General features: G+C 40.7%; 1 protein-coding gene across 6 annotated transcripts in view; it reads right to left on the minus strand.

Moving 5' to 3' along the window:
- The window catches only part of thrb (thyroid hormone receptor beta), a 403,412-nt gene that overhangs the window by 29,552 nt on the left and 355,319 nt on the right, over positions 1-18,541 (minus strand). For 3 of the 6 annotated variants that reach the window (XM_079829344.1, XM_079829343.1, XM_079829347.1), the window contains exon 1: positions 486-989. The exons of 1 other annotated variant lie outside the window; for it this stretch is intronic. In XM_079829344.1, the coding sequence (XP_079685470.1) occupies positions 486-822 (337 nt within the window). In that variant the 5' untranslated portion in view covers positions 823-989. Of the gene's footprint in view, positions 1-485; positions 993-3,095; positions 3,356-18,541 lie in introns of those variants that run through there. 2 more of the 6 variants (XM_079829345.1, XM_079829342.1) reach the window with 2 other exon arrangements.

Raw genomic sequence — 18,541 nt, forward strand, 5'->3', positions numbered from 1 at the left:
AACAGGTCTTTGAACGAGGCACTTAAGTTCAGTCTAGAAGACTAATTCAGCAGTTTTACTACTATAATATCATAATAACACCTTTTCCAATACTTGCCAAGATTGATTATTTTTTGTAACAGAAACAAATGGAGGATATAATAGAAAAAATATTGATATAAAAATGCAATACAATCTGCAAAAATCAACACATTTTGAATCAATCCAACCAAAAAAAATTAAATAAAAATAAAAAACAACAATACTATTTTCAGTCATAATCAAAATATTTCTTAATCAGACCTCAACCTACCACATCGGAGTTTAAGTCTTTGAGTCTTTAAGCCTGAGTTGTCTTTTTGGACTGAGATATTACACTACTACACATGTAATTTTAGCAAACAGTTAGCCACCTAAAAACCTGCCAAATACAAGCTCAAAAAAAGAAAAGTCAGAAATTTGGTAGCAACAGGACACCTCTATGCTTCCTCTAGAGCTTTCGATACCTTTCTTATGCGGCCCCTGCATCCACTGCATCTGAGAGAAGTCTGGCCTTCCGTCAGAGTAGTAGTCTGGTTGGTGGTAGTGACTGAGAGGCACCTCCATGGAGCATAACTCACTCTTGAACACAGGGTTTCCCCCAGTGAACGGGCACCCATAGGGTTGGCTGGGCGGCCAGGCCTGCTCCATGCTGGGAGGATGGTGGTGTAATGGCTGTGGCTCACAATGAGTGAAACCAGGCCCTTCTCCACCGTACATGCAGTACTCACCTCCGGCCGGCATTGCATATCCCCCACTCACACCGTGGGCTATGTCATACATGTCTGACATGCAGTAATTCATTATGAAAATCTTCAAAGGCACAACCGCACACAAAAAAAAAAACTATTTAAAAAGCTTAAGTTAATGCAACAAAAAAGGTACAGTTAATGCACTTAAAAAAATGCGATTGGCTGTCGCACTAACGTGCGTACAGGTGCTAACATGAAGTCATGAAGCAAACTACGTGAAAAGTGTCTGGAGGACATTGGCTCTTATATATGGAGAATCCACCCGCCCCACTTGCCCCTCGCCCTGCCAAATTGGGTAGAAGATTTTGAGCACGCTCTCTTAATCTGACACCGGACAAATCCAAGAGGTGGAACAGCTGGGGCGACACATCCTCGGACAGGAAGGCCGTCATACATGTGTATGACAAACCTTTAAACAGATCAGATCATGTTAAATTCGCCATCAGACCAAGCCTGACTAAGATGGTAAGATTACAATCACAATCCCAAAAGCCAAAGTTATTGATTTCAAATATGACGCGATTCAGGCTCTGATCTTAAGCTGTGATCAGTCATATTGATTGTTATTTGTCCTAATCGGATGGAGCAGTGCAATGACTCGTGACACATGTGAGGGCTTCAGCCATGAGAGGCATTTACTTATGCATAGCTTCATAGAAATAACCACATAATGAATAAAATGTGGACCTGTTTTGCCATCAGCCTTTCTGATAGAAATATTCATAAAATATTGCATCAGATGAGAATAAAAATAAAATAAAAAAAGTTATTTACATCTTTATAATTACATCTAAAATGTCAAATACAAATTTATTTTACATTTTAATTTAAAAAGAATAATAAATTAAAGTTATTAATGTTTAGTTAATACTAAACTTCAAAAGAATATATAAATTAAATACAAGTTAAAATCTATTGACATCATCTGGCTTTCTGTTGATTACCACAGAAGATAGAAGATAATGGTAAAACTTTAGTTTAGGGTCCAATTCTCACTATTAACTAGTTGCTTATTAACATGCATATTACTAGGATATTGGCTGTTTATTCGTACTTATAAAGGACATATTAATGCCTTATTCTGCATGACCTTGTTCTATATTCCTAATCCTACCCAGTACCTAAATGTAACAACTACCTTACTAACTATTAATAAGCAGTAATTAGGAGTTTACAGAGGCAAAAGTCGTAGTTAATAGTTAGTTAAAAGTGAGAATTGGACCCCTAATCTAAAGTGTGACCAAGATTATTTATTTTGAAATGTGGAGTTATGAAGTATACTGGACTGGACCACTGTGAACTTGCATTTATATGCTGTACATGTTTTATTGTTTGAAAAATTAGGTTAACCTTTTCCTTTGTAATCTTAACTGCAATACAAATGAAACTATCTTATATAACTTCTTAAACTTGAAATACATACAAATTACATTAAGATAATAATATAAAATCCATCAAACAAGTCCAAAATACAATTTTTTGTTCACTCTCCTAAGCTTCAATCGAGATACTGTAGCATCAGTACAAGTACTGGTGTCTCTACAATAACTTCGGGAACATACAATAAAACAGTGCACAAGATCACATTAACTCTGAGGTGGAAACTGGGTTATGACGCTGAGAGTTAAGACAGCCAAAGTGAGCAGCAGGTAACAGCTGTTTTTAGCAAGGGCTCCTGAGGCAAAGCCCCTTCACAACAGAGCCTGATACCAGTTTAACTTTTTGATGAGGTGACTGTCTCACATAAGCTTAATCTTTACAGGGATTTCATAAAGACTTTAACTGCCAAAAACAACATTCAGACACATTAGCATCCATCTGAACAATCTGGCGGTGCTTGAAAACAAAGCAGAACCTCCTAATTGGGTTGTGGAACATCAATATTTAGAAATATTTATATATTTTCAGTATGTGATTTATTATATACGGAAGATATCTATACAAAATACAGAAAAAAACATCAAAAAATATTTTTACCTTGAAAAGTATCAATGCCTTTTGAAATGCTTAATTGATTATGTTTTTAGACAAACTGGGCAGACGCAAATGGTTAAACTGTTCTAGATCTTAAATTGCATTAAACATTTAGCATTCCAGATTAGAGCCAGTGCCCTTTGACAGCCCTTTGACAGTCCTTTGCCACTTTTGGCATTTCCACCTAATTGCATATGATCATTATCCAATTGTAAAAGATTTTATGCCCAGTAATTAAAAATATACATCACTGTAGCAATGAATCGAAACACACACATACAGTTACTTTGGTCTAAAGTTGCAGGTTATCATATCAAAACAGGATAGTGACAAGAAAAATGATGAACTTACCAAGATTAACACACCTAGATTCAAAGAAGTGAAGTACTCCCACAATCTTAACCATAGCCTCCTCAAAACCTCAAAAACCTCAAAGATGATTGATCCATCATAGACCACTGAAGATCCTAAAAATACCCAGTAATCATGAACTTGACGCTGATATGTTTTCGGAAACCCCTCCATAACCCTACCGGCACTCTCTCTCTTGGTCTCAGCACATTGGTCGTTGGTTTATGTGTGTTCAGTTTGGCAGGTCTGCGTGATTATGCACCTACTAGCGAGTTTTCCACCAATTTATTCCCTCCTGGATCGATCACTTGAGGTCCTGGGGTTCAAAGCTGGTCATGTACAGTTTTCAGATTGTGGCCCTCATAGCACTGGGGATAGGGCCTGGGTTGACATGGCCTCCTGAGCCAGATGTCCCTAGCATTACCTGAGCAGTGAGCTTCGCTGAGGCCACCTTAAACACACAGCCAGGGTGACCTGAGGGAAAGACCAAAACAATTCTGTCTCATCCCTAGAAGACTCCCCAACCTCACCAATATCAACTCAACTCTCAACAACGCAAAGACAAAAGACCCACAGTGTGGGACTCATAATGACTCAAGCTGTCACTGGCAAGCCATAGCAAGAGGCCTTGATCAATACTATTAGTGATCTAGACATAACTGATCAATATGGTTACTGATCTAGACATAATTTAGCCACTGTTTAGAGCAAATCAAGGGCACTGATCAATTAACGAATCATCTTAATTTTGTAATCTGCAGCAAATGAAGACCAGCATCAGGTTAGGACTGCTGATAGAATAGCAAAAAAAAGTAACTTGTGTTGCCACATTTTGCCAAAACCATGAGCTCTTTTTCCGAATCCAGTGAGCCGCCTTTCTAGACAGCATTTTAAGGCATAACAAGCAAATTTCCAACATCAAGCCTGTTCCAAAACAGATGCTGCCTTTTAAGTTACCTCAATTTACCCAAAATCATCCAGAAGGCAATGTGACAAGCTAAACTGAGTCATTTCTCATTCATATAATTTCATTAATACTTAAGTTTGAATATAAAATATGAAGTTTAATGTAAAGAAATTTTTTATTGTCTTACCAAATACTTATTGTTAGAGCTTATTATAGTATCACTTAGCAACAGGCTTACTATTTCTATCCAGCGTGTTTTTATTGTAAACATTTTTTAATGCCCGCTGCTTTCAGTTATACAATATTATTGGTACAAAAAACTTTATTATGCTCATATTATAATAATTCATTATATTTATCATAAGCATATGAGCACCTATAGTTTTACAGTTAACTGCACTTAGCAGACAGATAGATATGAGCATTACAATGGATTCATTACACACCAGTGCTCCGGCAGACGATTGCTCTTAATGAAACTATCAGTCCTCAAGATGTCTGTGGCAGTATATGACACCGCTCTCTACATCTCAAATTTATCCACAAGCTTAGCATGACCAGCATCTCTAATGAGCTCCATAGAGGCAATCAAATTTTCCAACCAGACAAATCTATTATGTTCATGATCCACTAATTGTACAATTTAGATCAATTTCAACCATGCAGAGATGGACAGCACTGATTTTTTTTAAACCAGATTGTGTCTTTCCAAAAAGATATGTATCTGCAACTATAGCCATGCATCATCACATTTTTAAGTTTTCTCTCAATACAATACTTTGTTGATGAGGCGATTATTTAGGAGAAATACAGGGTTTATGAGAAAAATAGAAAATGACACTTACTGTCAAAAGGGTTGCCACCCCTGCTTTAACTCCTAACCCTAACGACAAAAAGGGCGGTGAATAGGGCAGAATGGAGGATTAAGAGGTTAATTAGAGGGTCAGAAGTAATCTCTATCTCAGAATCAATAGAATGCTAACCAGATGCAGATATGTGAACAAAAACCAAGCGGAATTGGTTCGAGACGTGACAGCATCTGGGATCTTGCAATAAGAGTCAAAATGTATTTATAAGCATTTCCAAGTCAAGTCACAATTAATTATAGCTTTAAACAATACAGATCTATAGAAGACAATATGTCATTATTTTAGTCATTATATAAATATTAATTTTTAATATTACGTACCACTTTGTTTGTTGTTAGGATGACAAACAGTTTAAAAAATAACATTTGAGGCTGGTCGACCTCTGTGATCTAACAGCACTCATCAATGTCAAAATTATTTAAATGTTCAATCAGACCAAAGAAGGTGGGGGTTACTGTTCACTGAAGACCATTGGAGACAAGTGCGAATTCCAACGCGACACTTGTGGTAAGATGTAAGTAGCTAAACATTTAATATTTGACAACTGTTTTATGATAGATCTGTTCAATGGCCCAAGTAATATACAATACTGTGAACTACTCAACTTTTTGATATGGAAATTCGCATTTTAATAAAAAATATGCTATCATTAACATGATCCATGTCATTCATAACTTAATGTGACGAGACAAGAAACATTTAGCTTTTTTACATTTTAGACATACAAATAAGAGTGATTGTGTGCATATTTTTAAATGGATTACTTCAAAACTAATCTACAATTAGACCTAGAACTTATTTTACTGTTTTTATTTATTTTCTTTATTTCCTTAAATCCTTTTTAATCCTTTAATTACTTTAAATAAAGTCACCTTTATTTATATAGCGCTTTATACAATACAGATTGTTTCAAAGCAGCTTTACAGTGGCTATGCAGCCCCATACACAACAAACTGCGATGCACTGTGTATTCTGACATCTATATCAGAACCAGCATTAACTTCTTGAGCAATTTGAGCAACAGTAGCTTGTCTGTTTGATCGGACCACACAGGCTAGCCTTCACTCCTCACATGCATCAATGAGCCTTGGCCCTGTCCCAGTCGCCGGTTCACCACTGCTCTTCCCTTGGACCACTTTTGATAGATACTGACCACTGCAGACTGAGAACACCCAAGAGCTCATCTAGCCATCACAATTTGGCCCTTGTCAAACTTCTAACACATAAACTTTGAGGACAAAATGTTCACTTACTGCCTAATATATCCCACCTACTAACAGATGCCGTGGTTAAGAGATAATCAGTGTTATTCACTTCACCTGTCATAATGTTATGCCTGAATGGTGTATGTATGTATGTATGTATGCATGCATGCATGCATGTATGTATATATGTATGTATGTATGTATATATATATATATATATATATATATATATATATATATTTGTAGAAGACTTAAAAAACATGACCAGTCTTAAAGAAAAAAAAATAGATGTAAGTCTAAGCAGTTTATGCAACTGAATGCATTCTTGTATTTAGCTTGTGATTTTTTTAATTGTTGGTCTGTACACATGCAGACTGCAAGACAGACACACTTGAGTGTCCAGGATTAAACACACAAAACCTTCGAGAAAGGCATCAGATTCCATTAACACATTGACATTGACAAAGGAAGCCAAAACAAATGATTCTGAATTAGATTATACTTGAGTCATCATGAGCTGGCAATGCATATTCCAATGCATATTTTTGTTACCAAACACAAATCTAATCTTGGGCCAAACCAATCCAAAATCATAACACATAAACAACACACTTCTAAAATGTCTACTGCAAATTGTTCATGGTAAATATATGTCTTTCCTATGCTGCAGTTAAACATGACATTTATCACATCAACATTAAAACATGTTACATGCATGTCTGACAGATTGAATGGCTTGTACACACAGAACAGACTGGCTGGGGAGAAGCGTTTCATTCTGATGTGTCACAGCTAAAGCAGGTTCAGCACCACATGGCTCATCTGATGCAACAAAAGATAATGCTGGAAAAAATGGAAATAATGCTGAATGAGGGAAATTGAGCAGATTTAAGATGCAAAAAACGGATGCCCTTGTTTTTCAAAACATAAGTTGACAATACTGTGACTAGCATATGAACACAAAGGGGTGAAAAAGTAATTCAGGGAACCCGTTACCACAACTTAAATAAATGCAGTTCTGTCAGATCCATTAAGTCAAGAACACACATGACAATAAAAGTTATAAAAAAAAATGTATTGAATTGCAATCAGTTGATGAATTCTGAATTGAATTTTGTTTTTGGCAGTATGGCTCTGTTCAGGGAGTCCTCTGACCTTTCATGAGCACCATGAAATAGTAGAGGGTCAGAGGACAGCAGCAGCATTAGGGAACACTCACACAGTTTAGGACTGGGAGAGCTTAACTATTCCCCCTATGAACAGAGCAGCAACAATGACATAAACAAATGCCATGTTATACACGACAGGTGGAGGTGGGGAGGTGGTGGGTTGCAAAGCAGCGAGCAGCAAGTAGTAAGAGCGAACTAAATCTGCTTTAAATAGGCGCCCTGTTTTTAGCGTAGCCATTAGCAGCGAGGGGAGTTGAAACAGCTGATGCAAATCAGCTAATGAGACCGTGGTGTTGTCAATCACGTTAGCAGCGTCTTGACTAATTTGTCTGCCAGAACTGACGCTGACGCTCAATTTCTGTCAGATCCATTAAGTCAGAACACACATGACAATAAAAATTATTTTAATGTTTTTATTGAATTGCAATCAGTTGATGAATTCTGAATAAAATTTTGTTTTTGGCGGTATGGCTCTGTTCAGGGAGTCCTCTGACCTTTCATGAGCACCATGAAATAGCAGAGAGTCAGAGGACAGCAGCAGCATTAGGGAACGCCCACACAGTTTAGGACTGGGAGAGCTTAACTATTCCCCCCAAACAAACCACACCGGGCAATCCTCTTCAGATAAAACAAGAGGATGGAATTAGACAATTAAAATGCTTAGAAATCTTATGGTTGAATTACGAATTAATGGCAATATCAGATGAGTCTCCTGACCTTTCATGAGCACCATGAAATAGCATTGAGTCAGGGGACAGCAGCAGCATTAGTGGACACTCACATGAATTAGGACTAGGAGAGCTGAAACTATTCTCCCCCAACAGACCATACCAGGCAATCCTCCTTGGTTCTTCCAGCTAATTGAAGAGACAGCAGAGGATACAAAAGCAATTTCATCTATGTGAAGCTAGCACGAGGATGTAGCTACAGTTAATAATACGAGTAAATAAATAGAAAATGGCGATATGGCTCTATTCTAAATTCCCCTTCATTATCATGGGGAGCTCCATGAAATCCAAAACAGGGAACAGCAGCAGCTTCTAGGGGCAATCCTCCTATTTTATAGACTGGAGAGTAGCATAAATCCCCCCAAAAGACCATACCGGGCAATCCTCCCTGGCTCTTCCTTCTAAATCGAAGAGCCATGGAGGATCTAAAAGAGTGTTTCGAGAGAAGGCAATCAAACTGAATTTAATTGTAAAGATCCAATCGATCTACGTGAAGCTAGCATGATGAATGTAACCAGCTAATGATAGAAGATTTTATATATATATATATCAACAGCTACTGAAGCTATATTATTACATTTCTCAAGCCACGATCAGAGAGCAGCACTCATAGCTTTTCTAATGGATGGCTCGAGCATCGGGCCAGATAAAACGTTCATAAGCAGCTGAAGACAATCGTATGAATGGCCTTCAAATGTAGAGACAGAAGTGGAGGAAGCTGCAGTTGTAGCAGCCTCTATGCACAGAAAATGAGCCATATAACGCTCAGAGGGAAGCTTGCAGTATGCATGGCGGTGGAGACAGGAGGCAAGCCAGGCTCTGGACACGAGCTTTCCCTACTGCAAGGCAAATAATGGATCCTGCTGACCAGCTTGTGGATGACTCCTCAGGTAGGCTAACATGACATAAAAGCAGAGTCAGATTCAGAGATAAAACGCTGTTCATCCCCTTTCCTATCGGTTTAGTGTGCTTAGAATTATGCTGAAGTGCTAGGAATAAATTGATACATAAGAAATGTGAGGTCATGTGACCACGAGTAAAACGTATCTTAGCAATATATCAGGATAAGGCCCAAAAACACCTCTATCAGCTTTAACTACCGCTTTAATAATATCAAATTCCCATAGTGCCTATAGCTTTAAGAAAAACATATTCCCAATAGTGCCTATAGCTTTAAGAAAAAGCATATTTCCAAATTTCCAATAGCGACTATAGCTTGAAGAAAGCATTTCCAATTTTATTTATTTATTTTAATTTAATTTATTTCCTGAGTCTAAGGTGAATGAGTAATCTGTGCAAGTTGATACACCGTACTAATAGTGTCGTGGTAATCTTAATCAAATCTAAAAAGTAACTTCTAACTCTAAAGTTCTACTCTAAAGTTAGTTATAACTTAAGAAAAATTGTGTTTCCAATAGCACCTACAGCTTTAAAAACAAGCACGTTTCCAAACTCTACTATAGCTTACGATATCACTTTAAGACAAGCACATTTCCAACTATAGTTTAAGAAAAAAATGTTTTCCAGCAGCTATATCGCTTTAAGACAAGCATGTATCAGACACTATAGCTTTAACAACAAGCGATTTCCAATATTAATTATAGCTTTAAACAAGCATGTTCCCGATATCAACTATAGCTTTAACAACAAGCACTTCCAAAATTAATTATAGCTTTAAGACAAGCATATTTTCAATATTAATTGTAGCTTTAAGGACAAGCACTTCCAATATTAATTATAGCTTTAAGAATGAGAACTTCCTAGCCTGACGTCGTCATACTCAATTCTAGTCAGAATATGAGTCTGATTCTGCTCCGTTGGGCTGTGATTATGGGGCATGTTTCAACCGAACCAGGAAAGACCTCAATTGGATAGACCTACAACCAATCAGAGCAACGGAGCGACGCACAACGTTAGTTGTCAAATGTCAACAGAACTCAACTGCACACAGTGTTGCCAAGTCCGCGGGTTGAAGCAACCCCAATTATGTGATATACAGACCCAGGAATGCGATTTTTAGCTGCCAGCCCTGCCAAAATAACACATATTTTACCCCCCAAATGCCTTTTTTCCCGGAAACCCCCCCCTGGAAAGCTATTGGCTTGTTTTTGGCTAGTTTTGAGGAACGTTAGCAATTGGGCGGGTTTTGTTGTAAAAACTTGGCAACCCTGTACCTGCACGCACGCTGGAATAAGTAGCCTAACGTTAGAAGAAGAAGATGAGTGTAAACGATCTTTGACAGTGTTGTAAAAAAAGAATTTAAGGATACACAGAGTACTTACCAACACGATAATCTTTTCTGAGAGAAATAGTAAAGGTGAATGCATATACGAACAAGTTCTCCGTTTAGGATTAGAACAAACTCAACCCAAGCGCCTTTGATGACGTGGATGATTACGTTAATGTTGATCATCTGTCCATCATCGTCTAAAGCCCGCCCTGACAATTTCATTGGTCCGAACAGTTTCTGTTCGGGCATAATTACTTCTCTATGGATCAAGTCCAGACCGAACTGCCCGAGTAAAAATGTTGTGGGCGGGGCTAAGTTCGGCTGGCATCCAGGCTAAGAATTCCATAATAGTTATAGCTTTAATATTGATTATAGCTTTAAGAACACGCTATTTCCAATATTAACTATACATAGCTTTAAGAACAAGCACTTTCAATATTATAGCTTTAATAAGCATTCCCAATATTAGCTATAGCTTTAAAGGTCCTGTTCTTCGTGATCCCATTTTTCAAACTTTAGTTAGTGTGTAATGTTGCTGTTAGAGCATAAATTATACCTGTAAAATTGTAAAGCTCAAAGTTCAATGCCAAGCGAGATATTTTATTTAGCAGAAGTTCCCTTTCAAAGCCTACAGCGAACGGCCGGTTTGGACTACATCCCTGTACCTCCTGCTTTAATGACATCAGTAGAACAGTTTGTTGACTAACCTCCGCCCACAAGAATACGCGGAAAAGGGGCGTGGTCTTGTTGCTCCCGCGTGGAGAAGAGGAAGTGTTGCGTTTGTATAGTTTGTTTGTCGCCATGTCGTCGAGACGCTGTTTTTTTCATCCCGGAGTCAAATCACCTTTGTTTGTCTTTCCCAGGGACGCTGTACTTAGAGATCATTGAGCGCATGCATCTCCGTTATGGTAAGAGGCGTGACCTTTCCGGGCAACGTGCGCTAAGCTGCTGTCGAATCACAACACGGGAACCGCTGGCACAATCAGAACTCGTTACATATTTCTGAAGGAGGGACTTCATAGAACGAGGAAATTCTCAGGCCGTTTTGAGGACAGTGAAAACAGCGGTATACAGATAAGTAAATTGTGTGAAAAATACTGTGTTTTTTTACACGCGAAACATGAACACATGTTATATTGCACACTGTAAACACAATCAAAGCTTAAAAAAAAACACGAAAAAACGGGACCTTTAAGAATAAGCACTTCCAATATTAATTATAGCTTTAATACAAGCATTTCCAATATTAACTATAGCTTTAAGAACAAGAGCTTCCAATATTAATTATAGCTTTAATAACAAGCACTTCCGATATTAGCTATAGCTTTAAGAACAAGCATTTCCAATATTAGCTATAGCTTTAAGAACAAGCACTTCCAATATTAGCTATAGCTTTAAGAGCAAGCAGTTCCAATATTAATTATAGCTTTAATAACAAGCATTTCCAATATTAGCTATAGCTTTAAGAACAAGCATTTCCAATATTAATCATAGCTGTAAGAACAAGCACTTCCGATATTAATTATAGCTTTAAGAACAAGTACTTCCAATATTAATTATAGCTTTCAGAACAAGCATTTCCAATATTAGCTATAGCTTTAATACAAGCGCTTCCAATATTAATTATAGCTTTAATAACAAGCACTTCCGATATTAATTATAGCTTTAAAAACAAGCACTTCCAATATTAATTATAGCTTTAAGAACAAGTGCGTTCCCAATCTCAACTATAGCTTAAGACAATATCCCAATAGCAACTTTAGCTTAAAATGAGTTACACATTTTACAAATGCCAACTATAGAGACAAGAACAAGATCCATAAGCCTAGCATTTTACTGAAAACGACTAAGGTTAAGCAATGCAGATACCATTGTCAATTACGTTGCCAATGACCTGATAGTTTTAAAACGGTGTTAAAAATTAACTTAGCTTCGTGAAGACACAGATGAATGAGGGTGAAATTGCCAGCTGAGACATATGCTTGATATTCTTAACTTGTGGAGTGCAGATTTCTCTGAAATTGTTCTTGAGTCAAGTCACATAACGTTATTAGTATAACTTCAGAGAGTCCATGAAAATAATGCAGCGATGCAAACTCCAAATTAGACAGTTTATGAACCAAGCGACGAAATTGCGAGTTCAAGTTTACAACCTGAATGAATGTGAGGTGAACCGCGTGGGGGCGAATTGCTCTCGCTATATTTCGCACTGCACAAATCCTTGTGATATGATCTGTTTTGCCTGCCGAATTCCCCATTTAAGTAGCTCCTGACAAATCTTGTATTAAAGCAAAACATGCATTTGAGCAGTGAATGATTTGAACTAATAAATACCTCTCTGGCGGCCACCTCTCAGGATCACGTCTGTGATGATCGGCCGCCGCCCATCGCTGCTAAACACGCCACAAATGGAACACCCGATGTATCCCAGATCGCGAGACACAGAACCCAGTGAAACGTTTGCCAATGATTTAATTACAGGCTCATCAAGCGGGGTTGCTTTCGTTGAGAGAATAGCTTGTACGTTAGAAATTGAACCACCACACTCGGGTAAGATGGAAAAAAAATTATAATTCTTACGAGACAGCAGTTAGTCTAGTTAGTAATAAGCTGACGAAAGTATCCAACACATGGTCATAATTGTTGCTGCTCCTATAGTTATGAAATAGTGCATGTTCTGATATAATTCTGCTGAAAATACAGCTGCTCACGTTCGTCCTACGTTCGTATGTAAATATTGAATACAGTATTTGCAAAAATAACGCTCACATTGCATGATTGAAACATTAGCCAACACATACTATCTCACTCAATAGAATACAAGTTAAAGGTAATTGCACCTAAAAGAGCCTTGTGTATGGTTTGATGATTTGATAAAGCAGACTGCACAAAATGCATGGTGATAAAGGAAAACCAATAAATTCTTATCCTGGTTGCAAAGCAGCGAGCAGCAAGTAGTAAGAGCGAACTGAATCTGCTTTAAATAGGCGCCCTGTTTTTAGCGTAGCCATTAGCAGAGGGGAGTTGAAACAGCTGATGCAAATCAGCTGATGAGACCGTGGTGTCGTCAATCACGTTAGCAGCGTCTTGACTACTTGGTCTGCCAGAACTGACGCTGACGCTAAATTAATTTTTTTTTTATTGTAAAACCTTTTAAGTTGCAAACATTATACATATAGCACTTTATACAATTCAGATGGTTTCAAAGCAGCTTTACAGTGATAACAGAAAAATTATTCAATTATGCAAGTAGTTCATTATATTATATCCTCCAGTACAGCTGTTAAATAAATTTTTGTGATATCACAGTTGTCATTTTACATCTATAGCCGCGTTTCCACCACAGGAACTTATCCAAGGAACTAGGGACTTTGGGGTGGTACTCTGTGTTTCAACCGCAGGAACCGGGCTCTAAATAAAGTTACGGTTAAAGATTTCCCCCTCAAAACGGCCCTGCTCGCGATGTAGTACTTTTTCAAAGTTCAGGAACTTTCGGGGGTGGGACTTGGGCGCTGAACATGCTGAAGCAGCATTTTATTTCAACTTAAAAGTCTGTTGCGGTGCGTGCAGTAAAGCCCCATTTCCACCGAAATTACCCGGAACAATTTGTACCAGGAACTTTTTTTATAGGAACTTTTTTCCCCCCAGACCTGCTACTGTCTGCGTTTCCACTGCGGTCTAGTACCGTGAAGATTAGGCAAATTAGTCCAAAGACGTGGGACTGCGCGTGACTGTTCCTCCCAGTCAGCGACGGACAGTAATCATTTTTGCGCGACACTGTCTGCAACAATAACAAGTATGGAGGAGATGCAAGCAGCGCTGCTTTTGCTAGTTATGTATTGGTTTACTAAAGAGATAATTAACAAAACGGCGGAAAAGAGATGAGCACTGATACTAAAGCGTATTCTGAAAGCTTGTAAAGCTAGATTTTAAATAAGACAACGTATGTTATTGTCAGCTATCACGGACATTGACCATGCGATTGCTGAGACGAATGCGCGCCATCGGACAGAAAGAGCATTTACTGAATGCAGAACGAACCTCGCAAAAGACTTTTAAAAATGCTGGTTGAAATAAAATGCTGCATGAGTTCAACCAATCAGCATGTTCAGCGCCCAAGTCCCACCCTCGAAAGTTCCTGAACTTTGAAAAAGTACTACCTCACGAGCAGGGCCGTTTGGAGGAGGAAATATTTACCCGGAACTTCATTTAGACCCTGGGTCCTGCGGTCGAAACACACCGAGTACAACCCCAAAGTTCCTATTTCCTGGGGAAAGTTCCTGCGGTGGAAACGCGGCTTAAAGGGCACCTATAATGCCCCTTTTTTACAAGATGTCATATTGGTCTTGGGTGTCCCAAAAATGTGTCTGTGAAGTTTCAGCACAAAATAAACCACAGATAATTTATTATAATGGGTTGAAAATTTTATTTTTTGTGTTGTTTTGGTGTGTACCGCTGTTTTGGTGTGTACCGCTTTAAATGTAAATGAGCTGCATATCCCCGCCCCGTCTTTTGAAGAGGGCGTAACATATACATCTCTCCTGTGCATGGCAGATTGCATACAGGTCTCACAGGGCAGGTCTATGTTGAAATAGCAGTGTCAGTCAAACCTTGCGGGCGGGCCTTTGCAGTGTGATGTCATACTGCAGAGAATCTGAGAACAGCTTGAGAATCTGTGAATCTTGAGAATCATCTGAGAATCTGTGAAACACTGCTTATGATTTTTGGGGATTAAAAAAAAATACTGGGTGGATTTTTATCGTTATAGGGTGGTTGTTTACACACACTGTCAACACACATTTATGTTCAAACATTGTCACGGTTCATGAATTCACTGGTTCATTCTGTCTGTGTGTGTGTGTGTGTGTGTGTGTGTGTGTGTGGAGTGTGAGTGGGAGGCGTGGTTTCTGATTACCAGTTCATCAGATAATCATCACCACCTGCTGCACTTGATTACCCGGTCTACATATTGGCTTGCTAACTACCCTTTGTTTGTCAGATCGTTTGGTGTTGTTCCGTGGTCCTGTCCTGTTCTCCTCCCGTTTCATCCGGTGTTTGCTGTTCGTGTGGATCCTGTTCGTGTCTGTGGATGTTCTCACCATGGTGGATCAGCTCCCGGATCTGGTTGCCCATTGAGTCCCTGCGTCATCCGGATCAAAGCCTGCCAACATCATCTGACCTATCTGGTCTCTACTACAATGTAAAGAGAAGGAGCCTGCCAACACATCTGACCTCCCTTGTCTCTACTAACTGTGTTCTGAGAAATAAATATCTATTTGATTTCACTCGCGCTTGAATCCGCTTCTGTTTTATGACAGAACGATCTGACCAACCATGGATTCAGCGAGTGCGACTAACCTCCAGGAATTTCTATCAAACAGCAATGCGCGCCTCGACCATCAGGAGGAACAGATGGCGATCACGGGTCGCGCGGTGCAGGCTTTGGTGGCGCAGGTGTCCAAGCTCACCCAGAGGATTCAACAACTTCCTGGTCCCACTGCGCCAACCCCACCGACCGTTCCCCCCACCATCAGCCACCAAGTCCGGGTCAGGAGCCGCGGTTGCCGCCACCGGAACGTTATTCGGGTGAGCCCAACCTTTGTCGAGCATTTTTAACGAAATGTTCCGTGTTCTTTTCTCTCCAGCCTCAGACATTCGCTACAGAACGGTCTACGGTAGCGCTGGTAATCACGCTGCTCTCCGGACGCGCGGCTCTATGGGGAACGGCGGTGTGGGAGAACCAACACCAATGCTGCTCCTCGTTCCAGGCCCTGACCGAAGAATGGAAACGGGTGTTCGACCGGTCGGTCGCGAGGTCCGTCTCCGACTACTCGATTGAATTCCGCACCCTGGCGGCCGAGTCGAAATGGAACCAGGACGGGCAGTGGGACAGGTTCCTGCATGGGTTGGCTGACCGCATCCAACAGGAGATCTATGCTCTGGACCTGCCCACGAGCTTCGACGGACTAGTCGAACTGGCTTTAAGGGTTGCTCTGTAGAACGGAGGTTACTGGTGGGTGGTCATTCTCGAGGAAACCCTTCATCAGCCACTCTCCTCCCGGTAAGACTTCAATGGGTGACCTCCAGTCATCAGTGTCAGGCCTTAGTGGATTCGGGAGCTGAAGGTAACTTTTTGGACAGAACTCTAGCTATTCACCTTCAGATTCCTCTCACCCCCCTCACCCACAAGATATCAGTCAGTGCACTTGATGAACAGAGCCTCCCGGACATATCATTCAAGACTAACACTGTCACACTCATCACTGCAGGGAACCACATGGATGAGATAGACTTTTTCATCACCGTTTCATCACCGACTCTCCGTTGGTTCCCATCGTCCTCGGTCACCCCTGGTTGGTTAAGCATAACCCCAGGGTTGACTGGGGACACAATTCCGTTTCGGGTTGTAGTAATCAGTGCTACGCCTCTTGTCTTGTGTCTGCCTGTATGTCTGTGTCTAGTTCTGTGTTGCAGGATGCTGTGTCACAGGATGAGCCGGTGAATTTGTCAAACGTGCCCCAGGAGTATCTCGACCTGAAGGAAGAGTTCAGTAAGTCCCGAGCTGCTTCTCTACCTCCACACCGTCCCTACGACTGTGCCATAGACTTATTGCCAGGTATGTCTCCGCCTAAGGGCAAGTTATACTCACTTTCTGCTCCTGAGAGGGAGGCCATGGAGAAATATATTTCTGATTCTCTGGCAGCCAGGCTCATCCGCCCCTCTTCTTCTCCGGCGGGGGTGGGGTTCTTTTTTGTGGGTAAGAAGGATGGATCTCTGCGACCTTGTATTGACTACCGAGGGCTGAATAACATCACGGTAAAGAATACTTATCCTTTGCCGCTGATGTCTTCAGCCTTCGAGAGGTTGCAGGGAGCATCGGTCTTCACAAAATTTGGTTCGCATAAGAGAGGGGGATGAGTGGAAGACCGCGTTTAATACTCCCAGGGGGCACTTTGAATACTTGTTCATGCCCTTCGGGCTGTCCAACTCCCCGGCGGTCTTCCAAGCACTCGTTAATGACGTGCTGAGAGACATAGTAGATCAGTTCATTTATGTCTACCTGGATGACATACTGATATTTCCTTTGTCTCTCCAGGAACATGTTCAGCATGTCAGACGAGTGCTCCAGAGGTTGTTACAGAATGGGCTTTTTGTCAAGGTGGAGAAATGCATATTTCATGCACAGTCTGTTCCTTTTCTAGGTTACATCATCTCGTCTGAGGGAGTGCGCATGGATCCCGACAAGGTTAAGGCTGTGGTGGATTGGCCAAGCCCAGATTCCCGTAAGGCCCTACAGCGGTTTCTGGGGTTTGCCCATTTTTACCGACGTTTTATTCATAACTTCAGCCAGCTAGCCGCTTCTCTGACATCCTTGACCTCCCCCAGAACTACATTCATGTGGTCTGGTGTAGCCGAAGCTATATTTTCCAAAATCAAGAGCCGCTTTGTTTCGGCTCCCATCCTCATCGCCCCTGATCCATCACGTCAGTTCGTGGTGGAGGTCGATGCGTCAGAGGTGGGGGTAGGTGCGGTTCTATCCCAGCGCTCTTCCTCGGACGATAAGATGCATCCTTGCACGTTTTTTTCCCATCGACTATCACCAGCCGAACGTAACTACGATATTGGTAACAGGGAGTTGTTGGCAGTCAAGTTAGCCTTGGAAGAATGGCATCATTGGTTGGAAGGGTCAGGGGTACCTTTTACAGTCTGGACCGATCATAAGAATTTGGAATATATCAGATCCGCCAAAAGACTTAACTCCAGGCAGGCTCGGTGGGCATTTTTTTTCGGACGTTTTGATTTTTCTCTCTCGTACCATCCGGGTTCCAAGAACATCAAACCCGATGCTTTATCTCACGTTTTTGACCGCTCTGAACACCCGTCTACTCCCGAGTGCATTTTACCCGAGAGACTCATTGTCTCCACACTCGTATGGGAGATTGAATCGAAGGTCAAATCGGCCTTAGAAGGGGTAACGCCTCCGCCCGGTGGTCCACCGAGTCGATTATTCGTGCCGGAGGGTTTGCGGTCAGACGTTATTCGGTGGGGTCATTCTTCCAGTGTGGCATGTCATCCAGGTGTTAATCGTACCAGTTTTTTTGGTCAAGCAACGGTTTTGGTGGCCAGGGATGGCTCGTGACATTCAAGATTTTGTTTTGGCTTGTTCGGTTTGTGCCTGTGGTAAGACTTCCAATCGTCCTCCAGATGACTTACTCCAACCGCTGTCTGTCCCTTCGAGACCCTGGTCCCACATCGCTCTAGATTTCGTCACTGCCCTCCCACCCTCCCAGGGTAAGACAGTCGTTTTGACCATAGTGGACCGGTTCTCGGAGGCGGC

The sequence above is a fragment of the Gobio gobio genome (genome assembly GCF_949357685.1).
Source record: "Gobio gobio genome assembly, chromosome: 11".
NCBI classification, from domain to species: Eukaryota; Metazoa; Chordata; class Actinopteri; order Cypriniformes; family Gobionidae; genus Gobio; species Gobio gobio.